We start from the raw sequence: 13,900 nt of genomic DNA on the forward strand, positions 1-13,900 counted from the left end.
AAAGAACAAGCAGCAAGCCGAGGCAGGTGTGAGCCCAAACAGCAAAAGCAGGTGGGAGAGGGAGTGGGTGCATGAACATATTTGATTATGTAGCTTGCAGGTCCACCCAAAGGCCCTTTCAAAACAAAGAGAGGAGCACAAAAACTAATTAAAAATAATTTTGAAGAAAACTAGCAGAGGAATTGGCAGCATCCCTTTAATCCAATTAGTTCATAATTGGATAGTCTACTTAATTTCATTAAGTAAACTGTAAAGAAATAGCTGCTTATCGGTAACTGTCTTCGTAAACTGAATGATGCACACTTCAGAGAGCATTATCTGCTAAATTACTACAAAGCAGAATCTTCACAGTTATAATATTCAAATGTCATGTTTAAATTAACTGAATAGTTATGACAAAAAAAGTCTGCAAACAAGTTATTAAGAAATGCATCCGATTTCCCTTACATCATTAACTAAAAATTACTTTTTTTTTTTTCCCCCTTCAAACAACATGCCACCACACTGAGACTGGGACTGTCAGGGGTAGTGCAATTAAATCAAGAAAAAGATTATTTTTATAAACTGAATGCTTTAGCATTCAATTTGGTTGATAAATTGCAATTCCAGTGTTCCTATTAGATTTCATCATATTAATTACTATAAGCGCCATTCAGTATTGGTGTCTTTTATAGACCAAGTTTCTGTAACCAACAGAATCCATAAACACTGAAATTAAACAATATAAAAAAAAAACTTTTGTAGCAGAAATAATGTGCAGCAAGATACATTTCTGAGTCCTGATTTAATTGCACATATTGTAGTTAAAGAGGTATTCATTTTTATTGGATGTTAAATGATTTACCCCAACATCATAAAATAAGCCATTTGAAAAGAGCACCTACCTCTAGAAAGAGAGAGTCCAACAATTCCAGCAAAACCAATCACACCAAGCCTTGGGTAAAATCCTGGCGGGGGATTTTTGAGAAATTCACAACTTTCTAAAATGAAATCAGACCACAATGCATCTATGTAATCGAAAGACCTTATGATGAAAATGAACCACTAACACATACCAGCAAGTGTTACAAAACACTATTTTAACTGTCATTTGGCTCTAGTGGCAAAAAAATTAAAACTTCTGCAATCTTCTCTATTGACACATATATGAACTACTTGTTGATTCACTGGCAGACTGTTGCTTCATTTATGTGGGGGACATTAATTGAAACATTATTGTTTCTTGAAAGTTCTAGGAGGCACATATTTTCATGCCGACTGTTACACGTTATCATTTGCCTTTGGAAAAGAGGATCTGTTCATCGCAGCATTTCGCTTTTTCAGACTGCTTTTGTAAGGGTGTTTTAGGTGACAGACTGACTGGCACAATTATGAGTTCTATATACCATCAAAGCTGTGGGCTTCCTGCAGTAGAAGCAGAGTCATTTTGCAGAATGTCACAATCTAATGGTTCTAGCTACCTCTTGATTCTGTTAAAGTCCTTATTTCCCAATACAATAGAAAGATAGGTGTGGAGAAGGGAAAAAAAAAAAAAATCTTTAGAGTCAATCCATTTCAGGAAAGCGCATGTAAAAATCTTGTATTTTTAGAGTTTGCTAGAGTAATACTTCTAAATAAATTTTCAAAATTTAATTTAAAGAATATATATTACATACATACACACTTTTTAACAAGGTGTGTGTGTGTGCACATGCATGTGTGAGAGAATGTGAGAGAAAACAGAATTTCACTATTTCCAGTCTGAACAGATATTTAAGTTTCAGAAAACAGAAAGCAGTTTTACTAAAATTTCCAAAGACTATCATTATTCAAGTGCTTCATACTAATAACTAACACTAGTAAGTATTGGAAGGCACTCATTTATTAAGCAAGAAGGGGCTCCCCGCCCCTTGACCTCCTGCCACACACTTAACAGAACATCAGCATTGTAGAACGATTTTTAAAATGAGTCTACTACACAAAAAATGTTTTCAGAAACTAGTGTAATTTGGAGGGAGGGAAATGAGTCCATAGCTCAACTTTAGTTTATTAGGCTCTCATCAGTTGCATCAATAGTGTTGGTATTTACAAAACAGTTACATTTATATCCTGTTGCCACCTGGTTATGCATGCAATTTCATTTCCCCATTAGCTGAGTTTCCTGCTGTTTGCTGTCTGATACAAAACCTCTTGTGGTTTTGTCATGTTATGCTTTGTTTTAGTCAGCTGACAAAACCAGGAAGACAACTGTGCATTTATTTTACTTCCTCATTCACACAGTTTCAGTTAAAAATGAAATCCAAACAATTATTTTAATTTGCCATTAAAAGTATACAACAACTGCTGGAAATGGCCCATCTTGATGATCACTACAAAAGATTTTCTCTCTCCCCTGCTGGTAATAGCTCACCTTAACTGATCACTCTCGTTATAGTGTGCATGGTAACACCCATTGTTTCATGGTCTCTGTGTATATAAAATCATCCTACAGTATTTTCCTTTTCATACAGCCGATGAAGTGGGCTGTAGCCCATGAAAGCTTATGCTCAAATAAATTTGTTAGTCTCTAAGGTGCCACAAGTACTCCTGTTCTTTTAACATAAAAAGATGTCCCATCCTCCCCTGCCCCCCGACTTATGCATGTATATAAACTTAGATAATCCCTTGCTGCACCAGGCCTCAGAATTAAGGTAATTTAAAAGGTGATTCTTTTTCTTGCATTGTAACATAGGAATTACCAAGACTAGAGCAACAGTCCAGCATCCTGTTTCTAACAGTGGCCAGTCCCAGATGCTTCAGGAGATGCAAGAAATTTATAATTATGGAATAAACTGCCTTTAGAGGAAGTTTCTATCTAGTATCACTAGTTAGTAATACATCTGTGCTCTGAAAACAGAAATGTTATATCTCTAACTTTATCAATTTACCTGATTCAAGGGTGGATGTAATCAATATCCATATAAATATGTTATCCTTTTATTAATTCTTGGCCTCAAAATAATCTTGATGCCATAAGCTCCCAAGGGTTATTTGGGACAGTGTGTAAAAGGTATTTCCTTTTATGTGTTTGTGGCTGTTCAAGAAGATGTTCAGTTAAATTGTGTTTGTAGTACAAGAACTGGTAAATAAGAAAGGCTAATTCAGGTGCAAAATAACGAATGATCTAAAAGCTATTACATCCTTTCTTGTGCCCCTACACTGCGCGAGCAGATCCCTATGCCCATGTGGTGCCTCACTGAGGTCCGTTTTGGTCACCCTATCTCAAAGATATAGCAGAAATAGAAAGTAATCTACAAAGAGGTGATGAGAAAGATCAGAAATATAAAAAGAATTCCCTATGTAGATGTTCATAAGATTGGGATAGTTTAGTTTAGAGAGAGATGAGAAATGTGCAGATTCAGTAATTGAATTTAAAACAGTCAGCTCAGATTAATTTGAGAACACTGCCAAAGTGTGAGTGGTTTCTGTCTTCTCCCATGTCCCACCAACCCAGGCAACCCCATAGTGAGATTGGAGAGGTCAGATTTTGGCCAGCTAATCTTGAATGACACAGGTAAGGCCAAATAAAGCTCTCTGTAGATTCTACTATTTTCACAGAGTGATTTGCATTGGCTGCCCATGAACAGATAGCATCTTGTTCCCTGCCTGGTCCAATTATCCTAGATGCTCCTTTAACTGATACCGTGGATGTTCTTTACGTGGTCCCATTACTTAGAGCCTGTCCACACGATGGATGCTGCAGGTCTGCCTGTATAGTGCCATAATGTAGTCACTTGCTACAGAGACAGAAGTGGTTTTTCCACTGCTGTAGTTAATCCACCCCCTAGAGAGAAAGGGGTAAGAATGACCTAGCTGTGTGTATACTGTGGCTTTGGTCAGTTTAACTACATCTCTCAGGGTTGTTAATTTTTTTTACACCCCTAGCTCAACCCAGCTATGTTGCTTAAGTTTTTGGTGTAGACCAGCCTTACTCTTGCACTGTTTACGACAGACACAGGACTATGCTTTTAATTATCAAAAGCATAATACCATGATGCTCAACAAAAGAAATCCAATAAATCCATAGCATAAATAGCAGAAAAATTTGAAGTTCCTTTACTCACACAATGTGCTGAACAATGCTTAAGGGAGCTTTGAGCTAAGAGAAGGCACATGTAACCATAGCCATGCATCATAATTTTTCTCCATCAAGCACCTCACCTATTAGTAAAGAAAAATGTAAGCTGATTTACCTTTACCACGTTCAACAGTTCTTTCTACTTTGGGCATAGCTTTAGTGTAAAGAGCCTTAAAAAAAAAAAAAAAAGATGATTAAATATACAGTAGCAAAACAGAAGTAACTTGATTAATAACCTGATGAAGAGCAACAACATTAGTTTTATACATTCCATGTCAATTCAGGCACAACAGCCTTGTATGTTCGAGACTGTTAAATATGCTTGCAGGTCTTTTTATTCAGGATCAAATCAGCAAACAAAATTAAGCATTGTTTTCTGCCAAAACTGAACGATCTCACAGTCAGCATAGAGTATTCGGAAAACTAAAGGGACTTCTCTGGTACATTTGTGCAGTTCTGATTTTATCCATGCTACCAAGACCTCTTCCCTTCTGTCCTCTTCTCCCGTTCCCTTCTCCACTCCCAGTTCTGTTTGCCTAGTTTTACACTTGACATTAAACACAGCAAGGAATATTTTCAACTGTAAATTCTGAATGAAGATGGTGTCCACTGCCTCAAAAATTAAGAGACGACAAAAGTTAGCACTACACCAAACTCCTGATCATAGAGCAGAAATTAAGGAATTATGCAGCTGCTCTCCTACCACACCATGCTCAGGTATCTTGGCATATCCATGCATTACAAAATAAATGAGTTATCACAGAAGAAGGCGGCCATATAGCTATACAGTAACTCATTGCTAGTGATCCATGGAGACACATTACTGATTTTGTATGCAACTATTTTCCCTTTCGCCAGACTAGATTATGACAAATCGGTATACCAGTATTCTTGGAGGGTATGAGGGTTAAACACACACGCACACCAATTTAATTCATGAAAAAAATGAATTAGTCCAGAGGCTCAGTGCTGAAGCTACTGATAGTTGTCCCAACTGCAGGAATAACTTCAAGACTTCTCCTGTACTGGAAGCACTCAGCTCATGAAGCAAGAATTCACACTGCTCTTATTCTTCAGCTACTGAGAAACTTAATCTTACAAATACACTGAAGCCTGCCTTGACAGAAGTAGAACATCTTAATATTTACAGGGAGATACTGCACAAAACTACCACCAGAGAGGTAAACAAATCAATAAGTAATACACACATGCATAGAGTTAAGATGTAGGGAACAATCTTGCAATACCACTTAAATAATTTTACACCCTAAATTTCGGGTACAAGGAAATGAAAGCACTAAATTAGTATACTGGGGAAGGGAACAATATCTTTAGGACTCTTATTTCTTTATTTGCAGCAGTAACAACAAACAAAATCTACCACGGAGAAAGAGTTCACACGGGGTGGATTTAAGCATAAATAAATCAGAGTTGGTTATGCTATCAGCTGGTACAAAAGAGCAAGGTCTAAAGATTTTATAGCATGTTAATAAAAGCCTGAACTTCTGTCATGCAGAGTATGATGCTCTGTTTTACAGCTTTGAATAGTTAAAGTAGCCTTTTAAACAATTTTTCTAACAGTTAACAATTATCAAAGGCATAAAATGGTATATGAATCTACTCAAAAGTGGTTTTCATATTTTTCTGGGATTAAAACAATTTTTAAATATCATCTGAAAGAGCCCCCCCCCAAAATGCTACTTTCTGTAACACAATGGGAGAAAAACTCTCCTTGAGATCAAAGTCTAAATCAAGTCCATAAATCTTGCATAAATCTTCGTCGCCTACTGTGTCAACTATGTCTGTTAAAAACACCACAGTATGGTGATATTGCAGACAGGAAAGCTATCAGTCATGAAGAAGTGGGCAATACATACCGCACCATAGAATCATAGACTTTAAGGTCAGAAGGGACAATTATGATCATCTAGTCTGACCTCCTGCACAACGCAGGCCACGGAATCTCACCCACCAACTCCTGTAACAAACCCCTAACTTATGTCTGAGCTAGTGAAGTCCTCAAATCGCAGTTTAAAAGACTTCAAGGTGTGTCATACTATACAAATTATTACTATGTAAACAAAAATAAGGCAGGGTAGGAGATTAACAGACCACAGAGTTTTACAGTACAGAACAGTAAATACTCTCAGTCAGTCCAACTGAACTTCCAGACAGGTTCTGGAACCTCTCTGAAGTTCCACTCCCAGCATGATGTTTACACTGGTTGTTCCAGGCAACCAACAGAACACAGGAATTTAAAGAGGTCAGACCCTGCATCTAAACAGCCATAAGCAGAAAGCCTTTCAGATCCCAGTTAACATGGAAGCCCAAATACCACAGTAACGGGTATGACACATCAGGGATTATCTCAGTGTCAAATTGGAAAACCCATTTTATTTTGGAAAGGGTATGCATTTCAATCTCCATTTTGATTGCCACCTTTAGCGTGGCATTGTTGTGCATCCATTTTGTAACAGGGATTTGACAACTCAGTGGACAGGCTGTCTAGCAAGCTGTGACAGAGGAATCAAGGGACATTGACATTGAATGGCTGTACCCTAGTGAAACAAAGATTTGCTACCAGAAGACCAATGACTTTGAATGAGACTCTACCCAGAACCCATGAGGGGGACAGGCATAGCTTAGAGCAGAGACCGGCAACCTTCGGCATGTGGCCCAGCAGGGTAAGTCCCCTGGCGGGCCGGGCCAGTTTGTTTACCTGTCACATCCACATGTTCGGCTGATCGCAACTCCCACCGGCTGCGGTTTGCCACTCCAGGCCAATGGGGGCTGCGGGAAGTGGTGTGGGCTGAGGGGTGTGCTGGAACTTATATTAATGGGATCATTCTAACCAAGGGACTCAGGACATTCCAATCTTTTGGAAGCAACCAGAGACTTAAGACAGCAGTTTATTCCATCACTGCTACAAACCTGATCCAAGAACTTTGCAATTATTGTATGTATTTGATTCCTTTGACCATTTTAACTCTCACCTCTTTCTTTTCTCTTATAAATAAACCTTTAGACATTAGATACTAAAGGATTGGCAACAGCGTGATTATTGGGTAAGATCTGAGTTATATATTGACCTGGTCCTTTGGGATCAGAAGACCCCTTTGTTTGATTAAATTGGTTTTCAATAACCACTCATCATTAAGCCTGGTGTCTGGATAGCGATACAAGGACTGGGATACCTAAGGAGACTGCATTTCTGACTTCTTGTTAGCCAAAGTTTACTTTTGTTGCTGGCTAGGTATATCTTATGGAAGAATAACCACCAGTTTTGGGGTGCGTTTGCCCTATTTCTTCGCATTTTGTCCTGAATCTGGTATTTTCAGTTGTGACCCACTGAGGCACAGTGACAGCTGGTGAACATGTTAAAACAACAGGGAGCTCCAGAGGGCTGTGGCACTGGTTCTGCGGTCTACACAGCCAGATTGCAGGGTCCCATTGCCAAGAAGGGTGTCTGACACATGCTTGAGTGACATGGGCTAGGAAGAATGATCAGTCACTATCCAGACCAAAGAAGTTTAGAAGCACATGGGATTCAGCTTTTCAATACTATTGTAATGAACTGGTGCCTACTCAGAGAGGAGGACTGGGGCCATGTTCTGACAGAGAACACTCACTTTTATCTGTGTATTTCTAAATTGGGAAGTGGGGGTTGTTTGATATCTCTCTCTCAAACAGGTTTTTCCCCCGTCAAACCTGGGATCTCAAACAATTTTCTAAATTTGTTCTTGAAGGCATTTCAATTAATTTAATAAGCTTTTTGTATGAAATTTTTTAAAAAAATTAGATGCAATAAATTATAAAAACACTCATAACTGTACAATTCCACAAAGAACAAACATATGCAAGTTTGACACACAGGGTAATGCTCAACGAGTAAGACAGCAGTCTAACACTTTCTCCCATCCTCAGTATTCAAAGAAAGTCCTCAGTCTCTCAGATTATCTGGTGAGGGGGATGATTCTTTCCCAGACATTCCATCACGTTTTTAGGGGAGTATATTTCTTCTCTTTCTTGCAGAACTCTGACTTGATGGGTCAACTTTTCCAATACTAGTATTTCCCATACTTTTTGCAACCAGTTAATTGATTTCTCTTTTACCACCTTGCAACTGTGATACTTGCTGCAGTTAAGAGATGGGTCAAAGTTCTTTATGGCTTTCAGACAGTGCAGAATTTTCACAATTATGCCAGTTATCTGACAGCTGGCAACCAGCATTCCTTAGTAGAGTTCCCAATCTCTATCCAAAAATGTCCTAATTTTTTGACAGGACATCATCTGTGAAGACACCCGTTTCATTACATGCTCTCAAGCATTTGCCCATCCCTGTACCACAGACGCATTTGATTTTAAGACAGGTTAGGTACCATTGGTCCCTCAGGTTCCTGACACACTGATCCATGTATGTTCCCAATCTTTGCTCTTCATTTCCATACCCAAGTCCATGTTCCATGTTTTTATGAATGTGCGGTCTTCCTCTGATGATGTCACCCAGTTTGGAGTGGCTCATAACCGTCAGAGCCAACTTCAGGGCAGACCACCTCCACTCCCTTGAGCTGATGGGCAGGGAGGGGGGTGTACTCACTGACTGAGGATGCTCCTTGTGGTGCTCCAGTACTTTGAGCTGTAATACATAAGCTTCCATCTGTTTCTGGTGTGCCCTCTCCTCAGCTTCTAGTTAGCACACCAAAGATGTGGAACTTCTCGAACTGTTCATTAGCCATGCATCTTTGGTGGGCTCTCTCCTCAGCCTCTTCATTGGCTTTGACTGCTGCTTGGGTTGCCTCAGACTCCCTGATGCACAGCTCTGCCATCATTCTCTCGTGCTTATGTTCTGTGACTATTTGTTAACCTTTAAAAACTCTCAATATCAAGTTTACACTTTCAAAAGTGCTGGGTTATGATCTATAAGACAAACTGACTTGTGGCACATGAATCCTGCCAAGACTACTTAAATTATCATGTTGTCTGTAGTGGCTCATGACTCAGGGAAGACTGCCAAGAAGCAGGGCAGACAATCCAAACTGGTTGTATGTTCTATAATTAGATTTCACCAATCCAGTAACAAGTGTGAACTCCTAAAGCACTATAACAATATTACCATGGAGTCAAAAGATACTCCTCTCGGGCATTCCAGTCTATCTTGCCACCCAGACAAACTGGATTTAGTGACAGGCAATCACTTTTACATCAAAACAAACAATAATGTTCAGGATACTCCCTCTACCAAAGGACCAGTTACTAACTCCTGGTCAATTTGCACCTTAGATCTCACACCAAAGACAACACCTGTAGCTTCTATAGTAAGCTATCTAAGGATTTATTAACTAAGAAAAGAAATGAGAGAGTTATTATAACGTCAAAGCAGGCAAGCATATATACACAAATGAGTTACAGTCCATGGTTTTAAAAGGTGAGAGATGTAGCAATCTGTCAGCTCTGAATGTCTTTTAGGGCTAACCCAAGTTGACCCTGGGGATCTCTGCTTTGGTTTTGTAGCTCTAACTCAGTGAAGTTCAAACAGCAAAAGAGAGATGAAAAATTTCTTAGCAGGCAGCTATTTTTATTTCCTTCTTCCAGAATTCAAGCTGATGGGACAAGACCTTTTGCAAGCAGCCTCTTCATTGGAAGTAAAGGGCAATTAAAGTCTTCATATTGTCATGTCTCACAATGGCTCATTTAGTTTTGATAGGCCTTCTTGATGGTTAGGAGATGTCCCTCCTGACTGGGGGGGGGGGGGGGGGGAACAGTTTTAGAGCAAACAGTTTTTAGTTACAAACCAAAAACTTAAATATTATCTTATGTGATAAAGAAATTATAAGTGAGATTATGAAATGCTTGTAAATTGTTGCATGTGTTAATGTCTAAACACGTTGTTATAAATCCAATACCCATCTTAACCATACTAAACACAGGTGAAACAGACTGGCTTCCAGCAATGAACTGGTCAGTGCTTGGCTGAGGTCTAAAACCTTGGCAAGAGCCAGCACCCAGTCTGCCAGTATCACAGTGACAACTTAAAATAACTTCATCTAAAGATGGAAAGTAGACGCTTGTGTTTCATAGGTTCGATGAGTAATTTTTCAAAATCTGTCAATTTTTTTTGCTTATGATTGTTTTTGGAAGATTATGGATTGAAAACTCTCTCAGTTGCAAATATTCATACCGCAGAACTTCTTCTGCAAGCTGTTGAAGCTCTTCAAACCATCTGAATGTAGCTTCTCTGAATACCTGACCAAATCTCATATTATCAATAAGCTCCCAGGACATGTAGCTTCCCAGAATTTTATTAGAGTTGAATTCATTGTTTTCAGCTCTGGATAAGGGCTTAGTTTTTTTTTGTTATCCCGTAGTCTATTGCTGCTCTCAAAAAAGGGTGGATGTTGGTTTTAGCCTAGAGATTTCCTTTATCCCAAGGATCATAAGAGTCAGAATGTAGAACAATATACCTGCTCTCTCACATATTTATTATGGTTGAAAGTGATCCAAATTTCTTGCACAAAAATACAGTTTAATGTTTGAAAGCACCACTCCCCGCTTTTGCCAAGATCTTGGTAGCCTATTTGACTTATCTTCTTGTATCCCCAAATACACTTGTTTTACATGGATTGCTAATCTTGAAGAGGTTTCCCCGGAATGATTATTGGCAACATTTGTAAGAAAAAAAATTGATTTGAGGAAAGATATTCATTATGATTAACATAATTTTACCTAGCTATGAGATTCCAGAGTTTGACCAAATTTCTAAATCTGTTTGAATTTCTTAATCAGAGGGTTGAAATTGTTATAAAGATCCTGCCTTTTTTTTTTAAATACATGTACTCCTGTGTATTTTAATGACGTGGTCATCCATTCATATATGTGCGTCCCCCTTTTTTCCCCCATCCCCGCCTTCAGGTCAGGGTGCATGTCAACATCCAGAAGTTCAGAGTTATCGTAGTTTACCTTAAAACCTGAAACTTTACCCAATTTCAGTATCTCCTCTCGCACATCAGGTAATGTCTCAGAAGAGTTTGTCACAAATGCCAATGTATCATCTACATCTGTGGTTCTCAAAGCTGGCCCGCTGCTTGTTCAGGGAAAGCCCCAGGCGGGCCGGGTCGGTTTGTTTACCTGCCACGTCCGCAGGTTCAGCCGATTGCGGCTCCCACTGGCCGCAGTTCGCCGCTCCATGCCAATGGGGGCTGCAGGAAGGGCAGCCAGCACATCCCTTGGCCCGCGCCACTTCCCACAGCCCCCATTGGCCTGATCTACATAGAAGGTTAGATTATGCTCCCTGGGTTCTCTATATATTCCATCCATTTGGATTATTTCTACCTGTGCAAACAGCTTCAAAACCATAGCGAAGAGAAGAGCCAGGAAGGTACATCTCTGGCATACACACCTAAAAAGGGGAAATCTTTCCAATACGTGTACATTAACTCCTGTTGCGGCATTGGGATGAGTACAGAACAAATATCATCCAAAATCTGGGGCCTAAGCCAAATGCCTCCAGGGTTAAGGTGCCCTTCAGAAACTGCCAATTCACTATCAAAAGCTTTTTCAGCATCTAATGATAAAAAGTGGAGTTCTTTGGTTGATTCAGATAAAAAAAATGCCAAGAACTCTGAATGTTGTCTGTCAACTGCCTATTTAACACAAAACTGGTCTGGACTGCCTATATAGAGGAATGGAGATTCCCCCCCGCCCCAAGTTTATTTGCTTCAAATAGATCTCAGTGTCTTGATTTATCAAAGAGATGGGTCTTGATAACATGCAACAGAATAGGTCTTTACCAGAATTTGGTATTACTACAATTTGTGCATCTCACCCGGCATTGGCGGTCTTAAATAAAATACTGAAAGAGGAAAAAGACCCTTATAATGGTTGTGCCAGCTGTGCTCTAAAAAATATGCAGAAATCTAGGGGGAAAACCATTCAGGGCCTTGAGAGTTCTCCCTTTCAAGTAACTTCAATAATTTATATAATTTCATCAGGTTTAATCTCCTCGTCCGATCTGTTTCAGGTAGCTTTGCATTAAGCTTCATGAGACGCGTTTGTTTGTTTAGGAACAGATGGCCCCCATGCAGAGTCTCCTATATAAATCTGCAAGTGTCTTTATGTCCTTGAAACCTGTTTCTAGTTCATTTGGATTCTTCCAGATTGGAGGCATGCATTTATTATCTTATGTATTTTTTAAACCTCTTAGCAAGTAGCCAATTGCTTTTGTTGCTTTTTTGTGATAGAGTTGTATTGTAAATCTGGCTGCCTTTTCAGCCTGTAATAGGCCTCGTTTACCTCTGGCTTCAATTGATTACTTGTTTACTTTCTGGGATTGGTCTGATGTAGATGTCTGAGTCTTTCTACTTATGTTGTCATCCGTCTCTTCCTTTCTAACATAGGATTCTTTGTTTGTCAAGGTACGTCTGGGTACTGCTTTAAGAGAGTCTGAATGAGTGGTCTTTATGTATTTGTCTCCTAAATGGAATGGTATATGCTTAGCAATAATGACTGCTGCTCCTCTTTTGTTTGAAGTAGCAGGGGAGACATGTGGGGTGGGGAACCAGTTACACTTAATATATTTCCTTTGTCCTTCCTTGAGCTGTGTTTTTGGTAGGAAAACACAACCGGTGCCACAGCTTTAAAAGCCTGAAGGGCCTCCTTTTTTAATATTGTTGTTCAGTCCTTTAACTTTTATTGTATATAACTTCATTGTACTTGAGAGAACAACAGAAAATCTAGGTGAAAATGATCCGTACAGAGAACAACAATGCTTTGCATGTTATACAATTTCTATATTATACGATTTATTATGTACATTGCAGTAATCTAATTTCCTCCCTCCCTTTTCCTGCTAACTGCCACAAAAGGCAACAACCTACACAAAGAAAGGGGAATTGGGGGTTGATAGTAACTCTGCTATTTTTCAGGTAAGGAGAAATTGTTTAATAAAAAAAAAAAACCCTTAAGATTTGGGGTGGGAGGGGGGAGGTTTTTGCAGCTCAGACAAGGAAGATCAAGGTTGAGTTTAGAAGTTTGGGGGAAAGGATTCTAAAGTTTTTTTTGTGTGGTTTTTTTCCCCAAAAAAGGGGTACAAGATTTGGTGAAATATACCATGCACAATGGCAGAAAAAAAGAACCATTTCTTTTTCCAGAAACATTTCCTAATGACTAAAATATTCTTAAATATTCAGACCCCTCAGAGATGTCCTTCTACTTTTTTTAAAAAAGCAATTCACAAATTCAGATCAAGACAGGTTTTAATGTCCTGTCACAAGCAAAATCCTCAATCATCCTTAACTACGGAAACATATCAGTACTTCCGTAAGATAAAACGGCTATACCTGACACCAGGCTGTATATGGCTCCACAGAATGCCGCAGATATGAGATCCCCTCTTCCAATTGTGTTTGTGGTTCCTCCACATATTTAGACTCATGAGTTGGACAAGAGTAGAGTGAAAGCTGTGAATATTTGCAAACAAGAGGTTAAAAAGGTAGACTTGTACAAGAAGGTCATCAGAGCAGGAGCTGTATAATTCAACAGTGGCTAGCACAAGACAAGACATAATAAAAAATACAGTCAAGCTGTGAGAACTCTATGTGAATTAATGAATAATTACACATCATGAGGAGAGCATTATTAATTGCTCCTTTGTTCAGCCAAACAAGTTGATGGCTAATCCAATACAGGTCTAAAAACAGAACAGACTCATTTGGTCCCAAAAAACACATACATAATTGTGAGACGTGTTTCCTACACTTAACCAGCAATATTGGTTCTCAGCATTTGTATTAAGCGTACTAGATCTTA

General features: G+C 39.0%; 1 protein-coding gene across 3 annotated transcripts in view; it reads right to left on the minus strand.

The window, feature by feature from the left end:
• Positions 1 to 13,900, minus strand: part of APOO (apolipoprotein O) — a 71,850-nt gene that overhangs the window by 38,946 nt on the left and 19,004 nt on the right. For all 3 annotated transcript variants that reach the window (XM_073357623.2, XM_073357604.2, XM_073357613.2), the window contains 3 exons: positions 13,432 to 13,551; positions 4,212 to 4,266; positions 885 to 980 (listed from right to left, as the gene is read on the minus strand). In XM_073357623.2, coding sequence (XP_073213724.1) covers positions 885 to 980; positions 4,212 to 4,266; positions 13,432 to 13,551 — 271 coding nt within the window. The remainder of the gene's footprint in view (positions 1 to 884; positions 981 to 4,211; positions 4,267 to 13,431; positions 13,552 to 13,900) is intronic.

Source organism: Lepidochelys kempii, chromosome 1 (genome assembly GCF_965140285.1).
Source record: "Lepidochelys kempii isolate rLepKem1 chromosome 1, rLepKem1.hap1, whole genome shotgun sequence".
Taxonomy (NCBI): Eukaryota; Metazoa; Chordata; order Testudines; family Cheloniidae; genus Lepidochelys; species Lepidochelys kempii.